Source organism: Cynocephalus volans, chromosome 10 (assembly GCF_027409185.1).
Source record: "Cynocephalus volans isolate mCynVol1 chromosome 10, mCynVol1.pri, whole genome shotgun sequence".
NCBI lineage: Eukaryota > Metazoa > Chordata > Mammalia > Dermoptera > Cynocephalidae > Cynocephalus > Cynocephalus volans.
In genome coordinates, this window is record NC_084469.1 from 36,610,810 (window position 1) to 36,634,640 (window position 23,831).

Consider the following 23,831-nt stretch of genomic DNA (forward strand, 5'->3'; position numbering starts at 1 on the left):
ACAGAAAAAAATATATATAAATAGCCCTTATGCATTTGAAAACATACTCCACTTGACTCATAATTTGAGAAATACAAATTTAAAACTACACTGAAATATCATTTCTCACTTATCAGACTGGCAAAAATTCAGAAGATTCAGAACACCCTCTATAGACCAGGCTGTGAAGGAACAGAAGCTCTCACACACTGCTGGGGTGGGGGTGCCAAAAGTGACAACCACTGTGGAGGGGAATTTGGTGACAGGTAAAAAAAAAATCACAAAGGCCCTTGTTCTGAGAACTCACCTTTAAAAGACACCTCCACAAATAAAAAAACTTTTAGAAAAGGACAAGGTTATTTACTGCAGCATTATTCATAACAGCAAAAGATTGGAAACAATCGAATTGCCCATCCTTAAGAGACAGGTTAAATGAACTATGGTACATCACAACAGATACTATACAGCCCAAAAGAAGGACAACGAAGGTCTCTATGAATTAATCTGAAGAAAGTTCTACAAGATATTAAGTGAAAAGAGCAATATACAAAAGACTACCTTTTATATAAAAGGAAGATAAATAAGAACACACACAGAGAGGCTTATTTCTGCAAAAAGTAACACAGGAAAAATAAACCAGTAATTAATAAAAACAGTCACCTATAAGAAGTGAAGAAGAGGAGGAGAAAAGAAGGATGGAAATAAAACTTTGAGTGTACCTCTTTATTTTGAACAATAAACAAAAGCTAGCATAAAACAGAAAAAAGGAATCAATTCTAATAACTGCAGCAAAATAACTTCATATCCTTATGGGATGTTCTAAGTTAAAAAAGAAAAAAGACACAAAATTTGGACTTCACTTAGTATTTGTAGCGGTACTTACACAGTCATGTACAGAACTATTTTCCGTAAACTATAAGATAGAACAAATGAGTAAACATATATAATGCTTTTGGAAACCAGGGTTCTCACTGTGGGAGAAAAAAAATTTAAATTGGGAATGGGGAAGGTAGGGAAGAAGCCTGTGTGTGGTGTTGGATTTGAATCAAAGGCATCAGTATGAAAATATAAAAAAAGTATAAAAATATACTTCCTAGCCAAATCCCATCACTGCTTTTATACAGCCCACAACTAGAGATGGTTTTTACATTTTTAAGTGTAAAATGTAAAAAAGTCTGCCATCCTTTTGGTCAGAAAAAGGAGAAGAGTCGAGGACATTGTCTTTTGGCCTGGAAAGCCTAAAAGACTTACTATCTGGAGGAAGTTTATTAACCCTTGAATTAGATTATAAAATTGTTAAAAACGTTTAAGATAAAACAGGAGAAATTAAATATATGTTATACTTCATCTAGTCTCGATGATTAAATAACTATTAACTAGTTGGTTGTGATGTCAATTCAACATATGTTAGCAGCTAGGCCATTATACACTCACACACACAGAGCCTCAGATATAGGAAGGTCTTCAGACCTCAAACAAATCATTTTAAGTAGAAATTCTCTCCTGGTATTACCTTGGATGTCTTTTCACCTTTCCTTTCATACTGATTTCGCTGTTGAATTTTCTCAGCAATCTCCTGGGCAATTTGACAAGTAGAATCGTATGTGGAGAACCTGCATCAGAGTCATAAAAAAGAGAAAAATATTTAAAGTTCTTTAAAAGAAATTTCTGCCATTATCTAAGTCTGAGTTTTTAATTCTAATCACAAATTCAAACAGGAAGGGAGGGTAACAACAGTACCAGTAACAGCAACATGTACTAAATGGTACTTACCAAGTGCCAGGCACTGCTCTGAATGCTTCATTTGTAATAACTCACATCTCACAAGAATGCTATGAGGTGCATACCAACCCCATCTCTACCTCACACATGAGAAAATGAGGCACAAAGAGGTAGAGTGACTTGCCCAAGTGGTACCGCTAGCTGCAAACCAAGGCTATCTGGCCCCAGGGTCTGGGCTCTTTGCTATATGGCTGATGACAAAGTATTTTATTCATTCATTCACAAAATATACACCAAACCTTTCTGGAGGGCCTCCATTGTACCGAGCTGTGTTCCAGGCACTGGAGACTATAGCACTGAACAAAATGGACAAAGTCCCTGTTTTAAGGAGCTTACATTTCAGTGGAGGGAGAAAGGCATGAAACAAATAAACACATAGTATGCTAGGTGTTGATATGTGCTAAGAAGAAAAATGAAGCATGATAAAGGGACAGAGAGTGACAGGAGGTTCTATTTATGATCAGGTGGCACTGAGGCAAGGTAAAGAAGCTAGCCATGCAGATCCCCAGGGGAGAGCTCTACAGTCAGGAACAGCCAAGTACTGTTTAAGCTACAACAGAATGCTCTGTGGACAAAGGTCACACACCCACCTGGCTTTTTGGCATGCCAGAATTCATTTACTGAGCTTCTACTTGTCATTGAACAGTATTGGGGGCTTTGAAGGATTCACAGTGAACTCCCGATAGCCACTTATTTTTTCCTTCTGTCATAACATTTTTACTTTCTATCTGTTCTACAGAAAACACATAAGTATGCATACACATTTCATTTCTCCTACCAGACAGTCTGCTCCTAAAAAGCAAGGACAATGCTGCACTTATACAACCAACATATTTTCCAGGACTGTCCATTACAAAATATTAAAAACTGCTATTTGCCATAATGTCCCAATCATTACTTGTGAAAATAAACAATCCATTTTTTAAAATTTCCTAATTCCCTCTTATCACTTGCACACTGAGGGAACTTGCTAAGTGTTTTTATGAATAAAGGAAAATGCTTCAATCATTTTTCTTAAGAATCTTACTATAGTAATTATAGCAGCAGCTAACAGGTGAGTACCTGATCTGGGCCAGGTCCTATGTTAAGAGCTTTAAATTGTAAACTCATAAGGATCCTGTGAGGTATGATCCTGAACCACTGAAAAAGTAGTACAATTTACATATATATCATCTACATATATCATTCATATACTTTTCTATCTATATGTATATATTAATAGATATGTGTATCTGGAAAAAGAGTAGGCGATACAAGATAACACAGAATTAAGAAAACAGGAGGAAAATTGGGACCTGGTCCCAGCTTTGCCATATGTCACTTTTTCCCCTCCTCATTGTCATCTATGAAAAGGATCTGTGGTCCCAAATCAGACATTTGAAAATCAATAACATATGCTACACTATACCTCCTGCCAAATGTGGAGTCTAAATGGTAAGTATTTGGGGAGTTCAGAAGTGGAGAAATTACTGTTGGCCAAGGCACTCTGATGGGGCTGACCACTAGGTTAAAGCAGGCCTCTTATGTAGACAGGAGCACATTCTAAACACAGGAAAGGCCCAGGAAGCAAGCAAAGATGAAAAGAAGGAAACGTGCCTGGAACAGTCGGCTGAGTGGTGGCCCTGCTAGGAGGGTAAAGTATAAAGAGGTGAGTAGAAGCTGGTTACTGCAGAGTCTTGGACACCACTCTAATAAGGTTAGACTTACAAGAGAATTTTAGAGCCATACAGGACACTTTTACACATAAAGTGAGGCCTTGAAGAGGTTATGGGAAATGCTAAAGGTCAAACAGCTAGACAAACTCCCAGGTGTCTTGCCACCAATCCTCGCGTTCTCATTTTAGCCCCAAAGAGCAATGGTTCTGAAACACTGGCTTAGAGGTAATGGCCACCTCATCATGGTGTCAAGACACAGGTGCCTAATGTACTAGTTTATGAAAATCAACCTGAATAGAAATGAGACAGTAGTGGCAGGAGACCAGTAGAAGACTTCTCCAGCTATTCAATTCCATAACCAGTTACCTGTACATTCTGTCCTCAAGGTATTAGGCTATAAAGGTTGGACAATAAAAGAAATAGCATAAAAGAGATGTCAGAAATATTTTTAAGAAAAAAACTAGTGGAGATTAGGGAATTATCTGATACGAAGAATTTTTAAAAAGTGAATGATTAGTTTTCAGGTCTAAGTAACTAAGAGGATGGTGACACCGTCACACAGACCACAGCACTGGAAAAGGGAGCATCAAATAAGTTTCCAGACTATGAATTGGGCCTCTTTTCTATCAGAAAAGCATGGAATGTACAGTTAATATATGTATAAGATCTACTTTAAAGTATACCCATAAAAGAAAAAAGGTGTGGTGGACGGAAACAAAAATGGCAGAATATTGATAATTACAGAAATTAGGTGATGAGTATTTTGCCACTCTTGGGTTTTTGTGGGGGTTTTTTTGTCTACTTACTTTTTAAAAACTTATCTTTTACCCGCCATAGTAAGTTTTTTAAAAGTAGGTGTACTAAAACAAAAACTTAGGAAAATGTAACAAGGGCCGTAAAAATGTTCATACCCTTGAACCCAATAGTTCTACTTCTATGAACGGAGCCCAAGGAAATAAGGGATGGAACAAAGGGACAGCCTTTGCAATAGTAAAAAAACAAAAACACCAAAACAAACAAAAACAAACCTGATATATGAGAAAAAAACTATGGTCATTCATAGGATGAACTATTATCCAACATAAAAAAATCATGTTTTCAGAGAATGTTCAATGACATGAAATGTTCCGTTTTGTAAAACATATATATAATACAGATTAAAGTCATAAATCCATTGTAAAAAATCAATAATGACTATTTCCAAATGATAGAGCTAAAGATGCTATTTATTTTCCTCTCTGCAAATATTCAATATTCTCTAAATTTTCTATCAAAGGGTGTATAAACTGTAAAAGTTAGGTGGGAAAAAAAAATCAGTGTTAAATTAAGCAATTAGTCCAGATAACCTAGATTCCAGATAACTCTAACTTTGATCTCAGAATCCATTCTCCTAATACCTAGATTGTCTGCAACTTAAACAATTATAAAACTATGTTAGAAATATCAACATAAGACACATGCTCTAACAAGAACTTTATAGAGCTATGTTTTAATTATTAGGAAGAAAGGTCAAGTCTGTTACCCTATCGCAATGCGTTCCTTGATATCAGAACTTTACCTTCCATCATTCAGTCCTTGGGACTAAACTGCTTAATAAATGACCGTTTTCAGCTACTGTTTTACTGCAGAAGTTGCTGCTGAAGGAATAGTCTTCATGATATTAACTCAGGAAAAGGTAAAATGCCTTATAAACGAGAGCATCATTTCCCTCCCGGATTCCTAAAAGTTTTTTGAAGGGCCTACAAGATCTAGGTCCTAGCCCCAGCCGGTTAACTAGCTGGTGACCGACCGTGGGTTCTGAAGCTCGGTTTCTCCACCTGTGAAATAAGGGGTTCACTGGATGGACTGACTTTCCACAAAAACCTTATTTCTATTTCACTTTTATAGTAGTCCAGGGGAGCCTGCACCAGCCAGCTCCACAACCAAGATGGGCGGGAAATCCCCGTGGCGAGATGCAGCCCAGAAGGGCTGAAGGAATATTGAGAGATTCGGCTGCAGCCCTCAGCTCCCCAAAGGTCCACCCGGTAGCCTTCCCGGGCCACCCCAGCAAGGACCGAGGGTGGCGGGATGTGGCTGAGTGCCTCTCAGCAAGTCTCCGCTGACCCTCCCCCCTCCCGAAAAGCCTCCAGCCACAATGTCAAGCGCTCGCCTGCTCCCGGGAGGTGCGGCCTCCCCGGAGGTCCCTCCGCGCACCGCCGCCCTCACCCGGGGCTCACCAGGGGTCCGGGGCCATCGTGCAGTCTCCGCCCGCCGCTCGGACACTTCCTGCTCGCAGCAGCGGACGACGGCGGCCCGCGCGGCTCATTCCCCGCGGTTCGGCCCCGCGCGCGAAAGAAGCGTGGAGTTTGCAACACGAATATGTACGGTGTTGGTACCCGAGAACTATGACAAAGAAAGGAAGCGCTCCCCTGAGGGACAGTAGGTTGGAGCAACCTGCTTTTACTGAGAGACGCGAACTGCTGGGCGCAATTAAAATGAAATGGTTGTTGAACAGAAGCTAAGCATTTTCCCAGGAAGGCCGGGGCACCCCCAAGACCTCTCTCCCTCTCTCGCAGTTACTTAAAATTTTATCCTGCTTCAAAAACAAAATTAAACTAAAACTAAACGAACAAAAAACTGGGCTGCGGTGATAGCTGCACACCGTATGAACTTCCTAAAACTCACTTTAAGTGAATCGTATGGTATGTAAATTATACCTCAATAAAGCTTTACTTTTTTAAAATTGTTGTATCCTGCTTCAGACAAAGGAACCAAGGATGTACCAACTATATATTATTTTATAATAGCCTTCCCATCAATCCTCTATGCTTATTTTTTAAATGTCATTAGGTGTTTGATTATATAGTTACCAAAAAGGTCACAGACTCTTTACACGAGGGGGATGGAGGGATTCGTTTTGTGCATTCAATTCCAGCCCCTAAATTTCCAGAGAGAGGGAAAGAAAAAAAAAAACCAAACAAACAAACAAACAAAAAAAAACCCCTCGCTCCCCTTGCAAGAGGGCAAATGAACTCGAACTCTACCCGCTGGGTTTCTACGTGGGCGTGGATCTGGCGCGCATGCGCGCGAGCCCGTTACCATAACGACCAGGAGACGCTGCCCCGGCAGCAACTGAGAATAGAGTGAGCTGAGCCTCCCAGCGATGAATAACCAAATTTCACCGGGGGCCCAGGTGGCGGAGCTGGAGCTTGACGCCGTGATCGGCTTCAATGGTGAGGCTGGGTGATTTGGGAACACTGAGGACGTGTAGTACAAACAGGGACAGTGAGACACCGGGTGGTACCTGAAAGGAAGTGTGGGACAATGGCAAGAGCCCTAGCCAGGGCCAAGCACAGGGTGACCAGCACAGCCTCGCCCACCCAAGGGCCTCGGAGAGTCACTTCCTCAGGAAGGGAGATGGTTTTTACGAGCTTGGACAAGCGCCAGCTCCTAAAAGGGATCATATGCCTCCTCACCGGTCCAGACGGATGAGTAAGGATAGTTGGAACCCTTGTCCCACCGGCTCAGCCCTCTCTGGCTCTGAGCCCCACGCAGCCCGCAAAGCCCTCGGCCCCTCCGAAACCACCGTATGCTTGCTGTCTCGGCCCCTGAGACCATCTAACAAAACTTCTGAAATCCCAGCTGAAGTGTCAATGAGGAGGGACTGGGAGGGGATCACCTTGGTCCTCTAACCCGAAGAAAGGATTCTAAATGAATAGAAAGGGGAAAGGGACGCCAGGGGGAGCCGGAGAAGACAGATGTTTGGATCAGAGGAGGGGCCTGGCCGCTCTGCTCAAATCTTATGTGACTGCCTACTGTTTTGAATGTTAAGGGAGAAAAAATGCTGTGGGGTTTTTGCTTTTTGAGGGATGAGGGAAAGCAATGAATTAAATTTTAAGAAAAGCAAACCTTTTTTTAAAAGTGTGTTGTGATGCCTAAAAGCTTTCCAATTGTAATAATGTAGATGCAAACTATCACTATTTAAGTTCTAAGCACATTCTAGTACTTAGCTCTTGACTCTTCCTTTTACTTTAACAGTCTCTGATAGAAAGTGGGCACTTTATACATCTGAGACATTGGCCATTTTTTGAGCTGGTTACAAGATCATTGGTAAAGGAATTGAGTGGCCTGCAGTGAGTTGCAAAGGGTCACTAGTGAGCCAGTGTAGAGCCACACACATAGAGCTCTGCAGCTGAATTCATGCTATTTTGTAGAGTTCTAAGAGCAAATATATAGTAATATATTTATTATTTATATTGATATATAATATATTTATTATATATTAAATATAAATGCTGATACCTTCTACGGCAGTTACTAATTATCTTTGTCTTTTAGAATGGTCCAAATGAATGAAATTGGTTTTACCTTGTTGGTTTTGTGATGATTTATATTTTTTCATATAGTCAAATACACATTTATTTAGAACCACTATATGACAAATAGTATGCTATGGGCTGAGAAAACAGGGATAAATTCATAGTCATGCTTAAAAGAAGAGTTTAGAAAAATGGAAAAATACAGTAAAACCAAAAGAAACATCAGCCATTGTTACATTTCCCAAAGATATCACTGTTAAACTTTGGGTGTGATCTTTTCAAATATACACTTACATATAAATATGTTCTTTTTAAAATAAAAAATGGACTCATGCTGTATATATTCTCATATAACCAGACTTTTTTTCACTTAACAGTATGTCGTGTAAATCTTTCCTTAGCAATAAATATAATAAATAATAAAATAAAATAAATAATATACTCTATGCCATACTTTTACTGTAATATTCAATGTAATATTGTGTTCCATAGATATGCCATAATTTAAGAATTTAGCATAATTTCTATTTTTGCATTTATTTTAAAATGCTACAAAGAACATCTGCATAGCTAAATCTTTTAGCTCCTTAACTTTTTTTCTTATGATAAATTCTGAATACATCCTAAAGACTTGTGATGTATCCTTCAAATGCTATATCATATACCCAACAGAAAGGTACAAAAAACATATGTAGGAATGTTTATCATAGCATTATTTCTAATTGCTAAAAATTAGAAACAACCAAAATGTCCATTAAAAATAGAAAGGACAAGTCAATGGTAGTATATTCATACAATACACTACTCTGCAGCAATTAAAAAGAATGAACTACTGCTATATACAACAACAAGGGTGGCTCTCACAAACATAATGTTGAATGTTTTTTATTCACAAAGGAGTACTTATTGTATCATTCCATTCATAAAAGTTCTAAACAGAGAAAATCTACAGGAATAGAAGTCATAACAGAGACTATCTTTTGGGAGGTAAAGACAGGGAGAAGGTACATGGGAGACGTCTCAGATGTGGTAATGTTCTATTTCTTGATCTGGGCTATAGTTAAATGGGTTGTTTACTAGGTAAAAAGTTATGAGTTTTCTGTATTTTGTCTTCAGTGAAAAATGTTTACTTAAAAAGCCTACACTAGCTCTCAAGAAAGAGAATAGGCAAAACTGGAAAAGTTTGGGAGAAAGATTCTTTACTAGGCTTGAAAGAGGTTAAGGAAGGATTGCCCTCTTTAAATTTAAACAGTCTTTCAAACTGGGTAGTAGTTAGTGAGTAAAGACTGAGGGGCAGAATATTACGGATAGCAGGAATAGGGGAGCAAAGGAGAAAAAGTGGGGAGTGTGGGGCCTGGTTGAGGAACGGCAAATAGCTTGGTGGCTTCAGCGTCAGGGACTGGCAGGACAACACAGGAAAGAGCACCTGGAATTAGATTTCGGAGGCCTTAAATACAACGTAATTGAGTTGAGATTTCATACGGAAACAATTTAGAAACAAAAGCAAGGCTCCTTTTACTATTGGGATACTAGAACTTATTGCAGTGTTACATTATTAAACTTGGATTTTAAGTTGAAAGTATAAATGTATGACTAGTGGATACTTCTAGATACTGTATTGTATTTTGACAGGAATTTATTATTTATACAAACCAAATATAATTGTGTTGAATATGAAAACATTTTATAAAGCTATACTTATTAACAGCTCAGTCATGTTCATCAATTGACCAGAGTAGATAGTCCATGATTTTCCTAATATGCAACGTGCTCTTATAAACTTAAACCAGCAACAACTACAAAATAGATCAGAAGTCTACAAACTATAGCCTGTGGGCCAAATTTGGCTCACTGCCTATTTTTATAAATAAAGTTTTGTTGGAACCCAGTCATGCCCATTCGTTTATGGCTGCTTTTACACTACACTAGCAGAGATGAATATTGCAACAGAGACCATATGGCCCACAAAGCCTAAAATAGTTACTATCTGGTCCTTTATTAAAAATGGACAAATCCCAGAAATAGGTAATTGGCAAAGAAATATAAATGAAAGAAATATAAATGGCTATTAGCTCAAAAATATTAAAAGCAATGACATTATTTTTTACTTCTCAAACTGGCAAAGGCTAAAAACATGAGATAATACTTAGTAAGGTGAGAATAAAACATGGTTCGCAATTACTACTGCCAGGAGTATAAATTTTATCACCTTTTTGAAAGCCAGTTTTGTAGTATCTACTGGAGTTTTTAATGAGGATAATCTTCAAGATGTTAAAAACTCGGATCACTTATTCAAGTTTTCAAAAAATTTATGTACAGTGAGGTTCATTATGGTATTATATATAATACCCCACATATTGGAGGAAACAACGCAAATGTCCATTGGTAAGAAATTAGTTTTAAAAATTATATTCCAGAAAGGTTTTGGAACTAGATGGAGGTGGTGGTTGCACAAACATTATGAAGGTACTAAATTCCACTGAATTGTTCACATTAAAATGGCTAATTTTATGTTATATGAATTTCACCACAATAAATTATTTTTTAAATTATAATCTTTTTGTACAACTAAATACGACATAACACTTAAGAAAAATGAGGTCATATGGAATCACAAGGAAAGATGTCAAAGATATATTAAGTGTAAAATGCTATTTGTCAAGCAGTATGTGTGATATGAGCCTATCATATGTTGTTTAAGTGAGGGGAGAGAGAGAGAGAGAGAGAGAGAGATTGTACTAAGAACAAAGAATGTTCATTGTAGTGGTCATATGCAATTTTGGCTACTCAGTATCTAAATATCCTTTTTTTTTATTTTTTGAGGAGAATCCCAAGATAGGCAGGAGCCCATTCTATTGCCTTTGGTGACAGTCTAAAAGGGGCAGATATTTCCTCTCCTAACTCCTTGGCAGCCAATTTAGAGACATGTGACGTAATAGGCTCAGCCAAGGAGGTGTTCCCACTGAGAACTTCAGCTCTTAAGGGACCTGCACAAAGCAGCAGAGCGCCTGGGGAGTCGAACGTTGCGTTGAATGTTAAGCAGCGTTGACGGTCAGAGTTCCTTAGCTCCTTTGCTTGGTCTTGCCTTCTCATTTGTCCTGCCCATTTTTCACATGTGATTTTCTACACTTGCTAGATTCTGTGAGCTATGTGTATTCCTTCCATGAAATTCTTTTTCTGCTAAATTTAGTCAGAGTTGACCCTTCTTGTTTGCGACCAAGACCCCTAATTATTAAATATAAAGAAAATAAAGAAATATGCACCTATGTGTTAACAAGGTTATCTCTGGGCAGGTTATATACCTAAGAGTAGAATAGCTGGGTCCTAGGGCCTATTCAACCACCATCAATATAAACACATTGTTTTCCAAAGCTATCCTGCCAATTAACTCTCTCACCAAGCAGTATATGAGTGTTCCCTCTGTTCCACATCATTACACTGCCTGGTGCTGTCAGCATTTTACATTTTAACTGTTATGGTGCAGGTGACATGGTATCTCATTTTGGATATAATTTGCATTTTCCTAGTTACTTGTAAAATATCTTTTTGTATGTGTATTAGTCCTTTTTGTGTTGCTTATAACAGAATACACAGAACTGGGGGATTTATAAAGAAAATGAAATGTATTGGTTACAGTTTCTGAGGCTGGGAAGTCCAAAGTCCATCTAGTGGTGGTGACAGCAACCCAGGGGTCTCACATTGCAAGATGGTGAAAGCAGAGAGAGCAGAGAGAGAGACTCTCTTCTTTTAAAGCCCTCAGAACCACACCCTGACCACCATTTTTAATCCATTCACTACTGCACGGTCCTATAATCTAATCACATCTTCAAGGCCCCACCTTTTAATCACCATAATGGGATTTCCCACCCTCTTAACAGTCACAGTGGGGGCTAAGTTTCTAATACATAAAACTAGGGGGACACAATTCAAGCTTCAGGGAGTTTTGGGGGGACACAAGTCAAGCTTCAGGAAGTTTTGGGGGGACACAATTCAATCCTCTACAGTATGTTTATTGGCTTTTGAATTTTTTCACCAAAAATTGCCCATTCATGTCTCTTGCTCATTTTTCTGATGGGAAGTTTGTATTTTTCTTATTGCTTTATAGGAGCTCTTTGCATAGTATATAGATAATCCTTTGTTATGTACATTGCAAATTTCTTCTCCTGATTTGGGTTTTTCTTTTCATTTTGTCTTTTGTTATTAGAAGTTTTAAATTTTGGATGGATATATCAGCCTTTTCTGGTATGATTTGCTCTTTTTGTATCATTGTTAAGCAGTCATTTCCTATACCTGTGTACACATTGTCATGTTTTTCACGTTTAGGTCTTTGATCTACCTGGAAGGTATTTTTTGTGTAGTAAGGATGTGAAGTAAGGATCTAATTTTACTTTTTCTGTATGAGTAGCCATATGATTGTTTACAAAGAGCCTGCAATTAGAAAAAAATTAATATAGTTTTTATTAGGAATAGATTACCCTGAAAGACACAAACGTTAGGTGATTCTTGGCAAGTATTTGGAAGATAGGAGCTGCCTGAGGAAAGAGGTAAAAAAAAAAAAAAACTCACTGCATAAAAAGAAACACTCATAATTGAAATGAAAGTAATCATTTATTCAATAATTACATTTTGCCATTTGAGCAAAAAAATTCATCTGGGTACGGAAATCATGTAACGCACCAAAATAAATTCCAGAGGGAGTTAACTATAAAAGAAGAATTCATTTAAAAACCAGAAGACTATATGAGGGCACTTCAAAAAGTTCATAGAAAGATTTGCATTATCTTTCAATTCTGTGTTTCCATGAACTTTTGAAGTACCCTCATATTAATAAATATTTATGACTCTCTTAATGGGGAAGGAAACAGCAACAAAAAAGATTTTAATATAGCCAGAAATAAATGTAAGTAAAAAATGCATCAGATCTGTATGAAGAGACATTGAAAATGCCAGTGGGGGACATAAAAGGAGGCTTCAAGAAGAAACATACTGTATTTTTAAAAAGGAGGTGTAATATTACTAAAATTATTTTTCCTTAAATTGTTCTTTAAATGTACCATCTCACTAAAAATACAATCATGATTTTTTAATTAGTCAAGTTGCCTTTACAGTTTATATTGTAAAATATGAAGGATAACCCACAAAATTCCAACCTCAGATGAGTTAACAAGGGGAACTTAAGTCTATTTCATATTAAAACATAGTACTCATACAAGGGTTTGTAATTGTTGAGGTGATTCTTGGCAAGTATTTGGAGGACAGGAGCTGCCTGAGGGATGAGGTTTCACTGTGAAAGTTCGCAGACTTCTTCAGAGGGCCTGGTGCTCACTTAGAACTGAAACCATATTTAAAAAATTTTTTTTCTATTTTTGTTGAGGTATACTTGATAAATAAAATGGTATAAATTTAAAGTGTACAATGTGATATTTTGATATATGCGTACATTGTGAAACGATTCCCACAATCTAGCTAACATATCTACCTCAAATAGTTATGCTCTTGTTTTGTGTGATGAGAACACTTAGGATCAACCCTTAGCAAATTTCAAGTATGCAATGCAATATTCATAACTAGTCACCATGCTGAGCATTAGTGCTCCAGAACCTATTCACTGATATCTCCCTATTTCTCCCACCCCCCAATCCCTAGTAACCACCATTCTACTCACTTCTTTTACGAGTTTGGCTTTTTTGGATTCCACATCTAAGGGGCATCATGTAGTGTTTGTCTTTCTATGTCTGGCTTTTTTCACTAATCGTCATGGAATTGCAAATCAGAATCACAATGAGCTATATAACCTCATACCTGTTATCAAAAAGACAAAAGATGCCAAGTGTTGATGAAGATGTGGAGAAAAGAGAACCTTTGTACAGTCTTGGTTAGAATGTAAGTTGGTACAATCATCATGGAAAACAGTATAGAAGTTCCTCAAAAAATTACAAATAAAACTACCATATAATCCAGCAATTCCACTTCTGGGTATACTCATATATCCAAAGGAAATGAAATCAGTATCTTGAAGAGATATCTACACCCACATGTTCACTGTAGTATTATTCATAATAGCCAAGATATGGAAACAACCTAAGTATCCATTGACAGATGAATGAATAAAGAAAATGTGGTATATACTCCTATATATGAGGACAAGGAAATCATGTCATTTGCAAAAACATGGATGAACCTGGAAAACATTATGCTAAAGGAAATAAGCCAAATTTTTCGCTACTAAACATTTGCCTGAGCTTTGAATTCATGTTCTCCCTATGTCTATGCCCTTACCCAGACAGGCTGCTCACGCTCCACGCACTCGGGAATCACGCTGCTTAGGAATTGGCTGTCGGCCTTGCTGTCCAAAGTGAGGTTCCTGGCCCGGCATCAGCACCACTTGGGAGCTTGTAAGAAATGCAGAATCTCAGTGCCACCCTAGACCTCAAATCACAATCTGCATTTTAGCAGGATCCCTTAGGGATTTTATGCACATTAGGGTTTTGAGAAGTGATGTACTAGACCAACCATCTTGTCAGTGGAATAAAATTACTTATTTTAGTTGAACTAAGGCTTATTTCTTTTGTACTCAAGTAAAACATTACCAGCACATCTGCATCTGATTATTATTACTTTTAATCTCTCTCTTTTTAGGACATGTGCCCTCTGGTCTCAAATGCCATCCTGACCAGGAGCATCTGATTTATCCTCTGGGTTGCACAGTCCTCATTCAGGCAATAAATACTCACAAGCAGAACTTCCTGCACGGTCATGGTAACAATGTCTCCTGTTTGACCATCTCCAAGAGTGGAAATTACATTGCTTCCGGACAAGTCACGTTCATGGGGTTCAAGGTGAATAAAGGGGCAATAACTCGTTGTGAATTTATTTTGAGGTGGATCCCTGAGAAAATTGCCCCCCTTCAGGTCGTTGGTTCTGTTCTGCCAGGTGCCTTACCCTTCCTTCTTCCTCTCGACTTCTCTTTTAACTCATTTTCATGCTATCAGGCTAGGAGGGAAGGAATCTGGTGTTTTTATACCAGAGTCGCAGTGACTGATAATAGTCAGGAACAAAAGTCCTTCCTTAAAATGGTTTCCATTTTGTTGCTGTCATGTTTGTAAATCATTATCTAATTCTAGAAAAGTGACATTACTGATTATTTTTCACCAAGAGGGGTAGATAATCTCCTCAGATTCCTTTAAAGCCCATCCGTATCTGACCATGTATTCTTGCCCACAGGCCGACATCATTTTGTGGGATTATAAGAAAAGGGAGCTGATTGCTCGGTTGTCACTTCACAAGGGCAAAATTGAAGCTCTGGCCTTTTCGCCAAATGATTTGTATTTGGTATCGCTAGGAGGCCCAGATGATGGAAGGTAATCAACTAAACATATTTACTTATTTTCTGTCAGGTATATTTCCAGAAGTGTCAAGTACCCTGTCCTCTCTAATGTCCTCTGTTGGCTCAGCTATATTTGAGTGTGCACTGTGTGAAAAGACTATGAGAAAAACACCATAGAACAGTGGTCCCAGCCCTGGCTGCACATTTTTTTTTTTTTTTAAATAAAGAAAATGTAATTTTATTAATATAATTATTTTCATTCTGTGACTTGTGGAGCAGTTGGGAGGGAGGGGCAGAAGGGAAAGGGGAAGGAAATATGATGGGAGAAGGAGGAAGGAGGAGGGGTGGGATTGAGGCCTGTGGCACCCCTCTCATTCCCACAGGAGAGACTGGGGGCTTCCAGTGGTGCCTTGCTCAATGCTGGGCTGGGTGCAGATTTCAGGGGGTATGGCAAAAGCCCTCCCCCACCCACCACAGCTCAGGAACTCAGGGCCCTTCTTGCTGCAGCTTGGTGGTCATCACTGGGCTGGTTGCATGTGTCGGGGGGGCATGTCCAAGGCCCGTGGCCCCCCACTGACCCAGCTCAGGAGAGCCCAGGGCACTTCCTGCGGCAGCTTGATGGTTGCTGCTGGGCTAGTTGCAGGTGTTGGGGGGTTGTGGCCGAGGTTCAAGGCCCCCCACTGCCCCAGCTCAGGAGAGCCCCAGGATGCTTCCGCATGTCGGGAGTGTGTGGCCGAGGCCCTTGTCCCCCACCCTCAGGACTGGTTATGGGTGTCATGGGGCATTGCTGAGGTCCCTGACCCTCCCCCTTTTCTGGCTTGGTAGCCCAGGGGACTTCTGGTCCTTCTAGGTGTTACAGGTGTTCTTTGGTGAAATGAGACCTTTACTAGTTAATATGGAACTTTGTCTCTGGTTGTGGGTACTCTGTTTTTTCTTTCAGTTCTGTGTTGGATTATTTGCTGTTCCCACCACTCAAACTCTGCACTGGAACTAATTTGTTGTCCTTTTCTTACTTCTAAAATGGGGGAACTTCCTGTGGGGACCAGTACTTGAGCTCTGTGGTTGAGCTAACTTGCTGCTTTCCTGCCGATCCCCTGGGGAAGGCTCTTTTTGCAGCTCAGGTTTTAATGGTTGACTTTATAGGCACTTCCAGGTCTAGTGAAATCTGATGTACCTGGGTTGTGTAGACACTCTGGTCTGGGCCTAAGTCTTTTCATCAAACTGTACCCCATGCAATTCTATATTCCTGACCAGTCTCCTCTGAGTGGTCCTATGCTGATTGGGGTGCAGATCAGCTGTCCTTGCTATGTCCCAGTGTTCTCCCAGTGGGCCCATCTCCCACACTGCCCATGCTACAAACACTTCCCATGGGATAGGCCATGTGCCAGTCCCTTGCAATGACTCACCGGCCTCTGAGTGGCTCTTTTTTTTCAGTTGTTGTGGCTTCTTGCTCCTATATGGGTCCATGGGAACCCTATTAGTGGTCTTGCTGGCCTGGGGGCCACCAAGGCCCTCTTCTTCCCTGCCACCTCCAAGCAACTTCATCTGAAGGGCACAGCTGCGGCTTTCACCAGCTTCTGCTCTGTGCACTCAGTAGCTCCCTCCTGGAAGCAGCCGGGGCTCAAAACTGTCAGAGTGGTCCTTTCTTTCTCTCATCATGTCTTCTCCCACCTTCATGCACCCGGTAGGTCTCTCCTCCTCTTTCCCTGAGATCTAGTGGCCCCAGCTTGGCTGTTGTTGCTTTTTAATAGTTGTAAATTAGTTTATTTGTGGAAGAGAGTGATGCTGGGGACCATCTATTTCACCATCTTGACCAGAAGTCTCCTGGCTGCACATTGAAACCACCTGGAGAGCTTTAGAAAACTATCCATGCCTGGCTCTGCCTTCAGACAGTCTGATTTGATTGGCCTGGGCTCTAAGAGTTATAAAAGCTTCCCAGATGAATCTGATGTGTAACTATATCCCAGACCCATTGTTGTAAAAGAAAGAAGCCATCATCATGGTCATCATCATTGTCATTAAAGACAACAGCTCAATTTTTTTGAGCACTTACTATGTGACGGGTGTGTGCTGAGCATTTTAATTGCATCACCTCATTTAAGCCTCACAACAATTTAATGAGGCGGAAGCTATTGGTGCCAGATGACAGATGAGGAACTAAAGTCACCAGCTGGTAAGTAGCAGAGCTCGGAGACAAACCCTGGCAATGTGAGTCCAAAGGTGGCATTTTTATTTTATTCACTCATTTATTTATAATTTTTTTTTTGGGGGGGGCAGCTGGCCAGTACAGGGATCCACACCCTTGACTTTGGTGTTTCAATGCCATGCTCTAGCCAACTGAGCAACTGGCCAGCCAAAGGTGGTGTTTTTAATTAGTCTCACCAAGACGTGATCTTTGCTGTTGCCCACAGTGAAGTTTGGTAGGCAGAGGACACATACAAATGAAACTGGAGGGAAAAAAAAGTATACTTCAAAGCATTATATTAGGAAGAACAATCAATACAGTACACACTCCTATGTTAATGTTCAAGGGACATAGTCTGTAGAAGAAAAGTAATAACACCTGAGGTTTGCATAGGATTTAATAATTTGGTACACTTTTACATGTATTTTCTTGTTTGAGCTTCACAGTTTTATTACAAAGGAAATTTACATTTATGTATATATTGACAGTTCTCTTAATACATAGCAAGTCAACAAAATTGTCATGAGATTACCTCCTTTACTAGTCATTCATAAGTGGTCATATCGTCCCTGGGCCATCCCAATTTGACTGTTTTTGATAAGACATGTATCCAGAAATCTCCTATTAATATTCTTAGCTCAACCTAAAGCAGTTTCTTTCAACCTTGGATGCACATTGGAATCACCTGGGAAGATTTAAAAAATACAGATGCCTGGGTCCCAGCCCCAGAGATTCTTGGAGCTTGGCCATTAGGCCAGTCCCATTCCTAGCCTCTGCCAAATTGATTAGGCTTTTGGGAAGAAAAATGGCCCCTTAACCGAAGCTAATCTGGCAGAATGGTTAATCTCCCTCTTGTACAATTTTAAATTTGATTTTAGCCTATCTAAAATTTGCTTGCAGAAAATTTGGGAATGTTGAGAAGCCAAAAAAAAAAAAAAAAGATAAAACAAACCTTGCTATACTGGGAGAATCCAATATGCCCTTCTCTGAAGTCACCGTAGTGAGGAAGATGGGGTTCTGCTGGTTGGTTTTAGATAATCAGAGGTCAATCCTGAACACATGGGAGGGGTCCATTCTACCCAAACCACTTAGCTTCTACACGGAGGAGTAGAAACTGAAGGGAAGCTGCAAACTGCAGTGGGCATTCTACAATTTGCATTGTATCTTTTATATTTTGTAACCTATTCATGAAATGTTTTTGCATTAATATTATCATGCTATTCATGTTGTAAGGCAACCTGCTTTTTGACTAACTTTATGCCAAGGACATCTTCTATGTATATGCACATAGATATGTATCTTATTCTTTGCAACAATTGCATGGTATTCCATTGTACAGATTTGCTAGAATTAATTTGGCCAACTCTCTGTCTTTGTTGGTGCCCTTTATTTATTTTTAAATGTTAAACTTGTCTTTGAAAAATTAAACCTATGCCTGGCCATGGTTTATAAAGAAACTGTATTGTCTTACTGTGCAAAAAGATCCAAAATTCAAAAGTATAAGTCTCCCAATGCCACCCCTCGTATCCTCCTCACCATAAAGAGTTCCACTCTCTAGAGGCACTTGGATTTGGATTTTTTTTAAAGATTTATTGAGATTTTACATACCATGAAATTCAGCCATTTAAGGGTGTACAGTTGAGGGTTTTTAGTGTATTCACGAAGTTTGCAACCTCACCACAATCAATTTTAGAAAATTTTCAACACCCCAAAGAGAAACCCCATACCAATTAGCAGTCACTCCTTATCCCTCCTCCTCGTAGCCCCAGGAAATCACTAATCTACTTTCCATCTCTATAGATTTGCCTATTCTAGACATCTCACATAAATGGTACCATACTATATGTGGACTTTTGTGACTGGCTTTTTTCACTTAGCATAATGTTTTCAAAGTTCATTCATTTATGGCAGGTATCAATATTTCATTTTTTATTGTCAAGTAATATTTCACTGTATGTGTATCGCACATTTTCTTTATCTATGCATCAGTTGATGGACTTTCGGGTCATATCCACTTTTAAGCTATTATTAATAATGCTGCTGAAAACATTCATGTACAACATTTTGTGTAGACATATGTCATTTCTTGGGTATGAAGCATTTCATTTTAACAGTCTCTGTCTTTTGGTTCATTGTCTAGTTATCATTTTAACTTTTTAAGTGGTTTACCAGTCCATTTTTCCACTTCGGATGGTATCTATCAATTTCCCAGTAAGAAAAAAGAAATTATGGCTTTTACACCAGTTCCTATTTCTGCATTCCTGGTGATCTTGGGTATACCTTGATTTTAGACTACCTGTGATAATGCATTCTATATGTAAGAAAGTTGGGAAATATAGATAAGCATGTTTTTACATTAACAAGGTTTGTAACGTGCATTCCTTTTCTTTAAATACTTTGATTCAAACATTTAACAAAACACCCGCTCCCCAGCATTTTTGGTATTACTATCCAAACACTGTTCAATTTAGGACTAAGTTGCATGGTTGCACCCAGGAAGAATGAGATGTAACCTTAAAGCAGTGCTTCTTAAAGTGTAGGCCCTGGACCAGGAAAGCAAATTCTTAGTTAGGTCCTTTATACTGAATCGGAAACTCTGGGTGGGGCTTAGCAGTCTGTTTTAACCAGCCCTCCAAGAGATTCAGATGCATGTTCAAGTTTGAGAAGACTGCCTTATGTCATCCTCTTTATTTCATTCCCTTTTTTTTTTTTTTTTCCCTTTTTTTGGAATATTTCCCCAAGGAAAATTTTTACATGAGATAAACTTTTCTGCCTTGCATGTCTGGAAATGTCTTTATTTTAGCTTCAGACTTGATTGATGGACTCACCGATTTCTAGCCTTGGAATCATTTTCCTCCAAAGCTCTTTAAGTGTCAGTCACCCTCTTGTGTTCTAATATCCAGTGTGATTGACAAGATGTCTGGTGGAGTCAGCGTAATTTTTTTGTTCCTTTGTAAGTAATCTGTTTTGGTTTTTGTTTCTTTTTTGAAATACTAAAATACTTGTTTCTTATTTTTGAAAACCTGTTTTCCCTGATTTTCTTGTCCCTCTTGTTTTGGCAGTGTGGTGGTGTGGAGCATAGCCAAGAGAGATGCCATCTGTGGCAGCCCCGTGGCCGGCCTCAATGTCGGGAACGCCACCACAGTGGTCTTCTCCAGGTGCCGGGATGAGATGTTTGTTACTGCTGGAAAGTATGTGTCTGCAGCTGGAGTTTTCAGAACTCATAAATTACTATGTTTTCTTGTATAGAAAACATGGTCTTTCCAACCTGGGGGAACATGTCTTTAGTCTTGGACAAATACCTTACATCATAATTTTCATGATTTTGTGTTCGTGCAAAGTCCTTTTAGCTGAAGGTATTTTACGTATGGTTATTTGAAAATCCTGCAATGCCTACTGAAAAAATTCTGCTTACCTGCTCAACTCATCTCAGGTTGTTATTTGTTACTGAAAACACATTATCCCCAATCCATGCTCACACGGTAATTGGCACAATTGCACAGATTCACTTGCTGGTTGATGTTTCTTCCACTTACACTTGGGTTAGATCTTATGAAATAATAGTTTGCAAATAAACTGTCCCAGGAAGTTTCAAATGTTTAGACTGATAGCTATATGAGAAATTTTCAATAAAATCAGCTTTCACCAGCTAATGGTAACCATGCTGAATGTCTGAACAGAGGCCAGCATCTGTGTAACAGAATAAATTAATTTACGAATTCACTAATCTGAGCCTTGTCTGGAGTTCGAAGGGAAAGTTAAACATGTATAAAAGCATATTTTTTAATGTCGTACACCAGTTCAAAGGTGAAGAATCTGAAAATGCAGGGTTGAAGCATGTCTTGGTTCAGCCCGTCTGTGATCTCTCACCTGTGAAAGGTGCACATTGTTAGTTACTTTTCCAGCCAGAGTAAAGAATGTGTGCTGCTCTACCTCTATACTGTTTCCTGTCCCCACCGTGTGATATGCAGCACGCATTTGTTGCATGGCTAAGTATGAGGAAGGATTCATTCAGAGGCCATGTAACTAACTGGCTGACATGAAAGGCAGCCCCTATCAAGCAAATCTTATTAGGACAGCACTCTAATGTGAAAGCAGCTGACTGCGTCCTACACTATCTTCTGAAGCTACTGGTGACCAGGAAGCTCTTCAGTTCCCTTCAGATTTGCAGAATGGTTAGACTAAGCCTTTGTTTTATGTGGTTATTTCTGCTCTTTAGCAGCTGATTAAGCATCAGACATGGGTCCATTCGGATGTCCACAGACAATGTTTCTCTAGGAGCCAAAACTTGAATTTTACACCAAAAAAAAATTTTTTTTAAGACAATCTCCGCTCTAAATCTGCTTCAGTTTCATGGGACACTGATAACTGGGAAAGTTAATATTCTTAAGTAAAATTTCTGCAGTGTCACCTATATACCCTGGGTTCTCCATTATGGTCCCAATTTCATGTAGTCCATTATATTGTCTCCATAAAATACCCTGCAAATTCCAGTATTTTTCCTACCAGGAAGGCGTGGAAAAGCTCTTTTTTTTTTTTTTTTAACTTGAAAAGTGCATTCAAAATATTTATTGAGCACTTACTATATATATAATACTCCAGGGGCTAGAAAATAAAAGGAAAACTAAACTTTATTTTTAATTAATCTTTTCTGCCCTAAGATATTAGCTGAAATCTTTGTGATGTTGACCGTGATATTTTTATCCATTTATTAATTCAAATTAACTCAACATACAATGATTAACTACCAACCATATATCAAGTCCTGTGTTATGTTGTAACTGTTTTAAAATTTTAGTTGCTTCATCTTATCTCTCCTTTCCAGAAGACAGGACTCTTTAAAGTACTTTCTATTAAAAATTTTTCCTAACAACTCAACACTGTGAATGAAACATACTGAAACTTATTCCTCCCGTCTAACTGAAATCTGGTATCCTTTGACAAACATCTCTCTACACCCCCGCCCACCACCAAGTCTCTGGTAGACCCCATTCTACCCTTTGTTCTTATGAGTTCAACTGTGTTGCACTCCACATGTAAGTGAGACCATGTGATATTTGTTGTTTTGTGCCTGGCTTATTTCACTTAACATAATGTCCTCCAGGTCCATCCATGCCATTGCAAATGACAGAATTCCCTTCTTTTCTAAAGCTGAATAGCATTCTATTGTGTATATATACCATATTTTCTTTATCCACTCAGTTGCTGTTGGACACTTAGGTGGCATACATCATGGTGTCTACAGTCAATAACAATATATTGTATACTTGAAAATTGTTGAGAGTAGATTTTAAGGGTTCTCACCACACACACAAAAAATGTGTGTGAGTTAATGCATATGTTTAATAGCTTGATTTAGTCTTTCCACAGTGTATACATACGTCAAAACATCATGTTGTACACCAAAAATATATACATTTTTTACTTGTCTACAAGGAAGGAAGGGAAAGAGAAGGAAGGAAGGAAACTTAATGAGCTTTGATATGCCCTGCATTTGTTTCCTTGCTTACTTGTATGTTTATTTTCAGTATGGTGGGTAGAGTACATACTTCAAAGTGCGAGAGGACTGTTGGGAGTCCCTGCCCTGCTGTGTACAAGCTCATTTGGAGATCAGGGAATCATCAAACCTACCTCACAGGGTTGTTGTGAGGATTGAGCGAAAGATGCTTGGTAGAGCACTAGACCACAACAAACCCTCAAAAATGTTTAGTTCTGTCCCCTCCAGCTTCTCCTTTAAGAGAACACAGACAACAGAAAAGAGATGAAGTGGTTATTAAATGGGTATCCATTTGACTGTGATATTTTTAATACATAGCGGGACAATTCGAGTGTGGGAACTGGATCTCCCAAACAGAAAAATCTGGCCAACTGAGTGCCAAACAGGACAGATGAAAAGGATAATCATGAGTATTGCGGTGAGTATTATTTTAAGTAACTGTTACTACAAATTTCTGTTAATGGTACTGACTAAGGTGGGGGGGGTAGGAAAGTTAAGTGTGAATATATGGGGTATTGATAAGGAGACACTGGTGAAGTAGAGTCTCACTTCTTTAGCTCCCTTCAGGCATCAAGGAGGAGCTGCCCATACATAGCACAGGTAGGTCTTGTTTTACTGGGACCTGAGCTGTCATCAGACACCAGAGGCCTGCCTTACCTGGAGGGGAGCAGTGTAGCCAAGAGGCACTCAGCCCACAGGACATCCCTATGCCCCTGATGTGATTTCTGTCAGTGGAAATAAAGCTTCTGACAATGAAACTCATTGCTGAAATGCAATCTCTTCCATAAAGAGAAATTATTAATTTATTATTAATATATTAATATATTTTAATGTGGATTCATACATTTACACATACAACTCCATTCTTCAGTGACTTATTCCTCTTGTTTAATGCAGAGTCATTTTATGAATAAAAGCTTTGGAAGATATGAGATAATACAAATGCATATCCTTTTTTGGGGAGGAGCACACCTTTTGAGGTGTCTTAGGAGTTGGAACTGGCAGGGTATGCATGTTAACATCAGACCCAAAAATAATTCAAATGAAAAGCACAGGCTAATTGGAATTTTCCTCCTGTTCTTTGTTTGGCCCTGATTCTGCTCTGCTC

General features: G+C 39.0%; 2 protein-coding genes across 4 annotated transcripts in view; one reads left to right on the top strand and one right to left on the bottom strand.

Moving 5' to 3' along the window:
• The window catches only part of STX8 (syntaxin 8), a 268,672-nt gene extending 262,982 nt beyond the window's left edge, over positions 1-5,690 (bottom strand). For both annotated transcript variants that reach the window (XM_063112417.1, XM_063112418.1), the window contains exons 1-2: positions 5,633-5,690; positions 1,493-1,592 (exon numbers count right to left, since the gene is read on the bottom strand). In XM_063112417.1, the coding sequence (XP_062968487.1) occupies positions 1,493-1,592; positions 5,633-5,649 (117 nt within the window). In that variant the 5' untranslated portion in view covers positions 5,650-5,690. The remainder of the gene's footprint in view (positions 1-1,492; positions 1,593-5,632) is intronic.
• Positions 5,691-6,558: 868 nt separating this feature from the next.
• The window catches only part of CFAP52 (cilia and flagella associated protein 52), a 51,083-nt gene continuing 33,810 nt past the window's right edge, over positions 6,559-23,831 (top strand). Inside the window, exons 1-5 of one of the 2 annotated variants that reach the window (XM_063112755.1) lie at positions 6,559-6,628; positions 14,354-14,553; positions 14,939-15,075; positions 20,289-20,417; positions 23,042-23,141. In XM_063112755.1, the coding sequence (XP_062968825.1) occupies positions 6,559-6,628; positions 14,354-14,553; positions 14,939-15,075; positions 20,289-20,417; positions 23,042-23,141 (636 nt within the window). Of the gene's footprint in view, positions 6,634-14,353; positions 14,554-14,938; positions 15,076-20,288; positions 20,418-23,041; positions 23,142-23,831 lie in introns of both variants that reach the window. The other variant, XM_063112756.1, reaches the window with a different exon arrangement.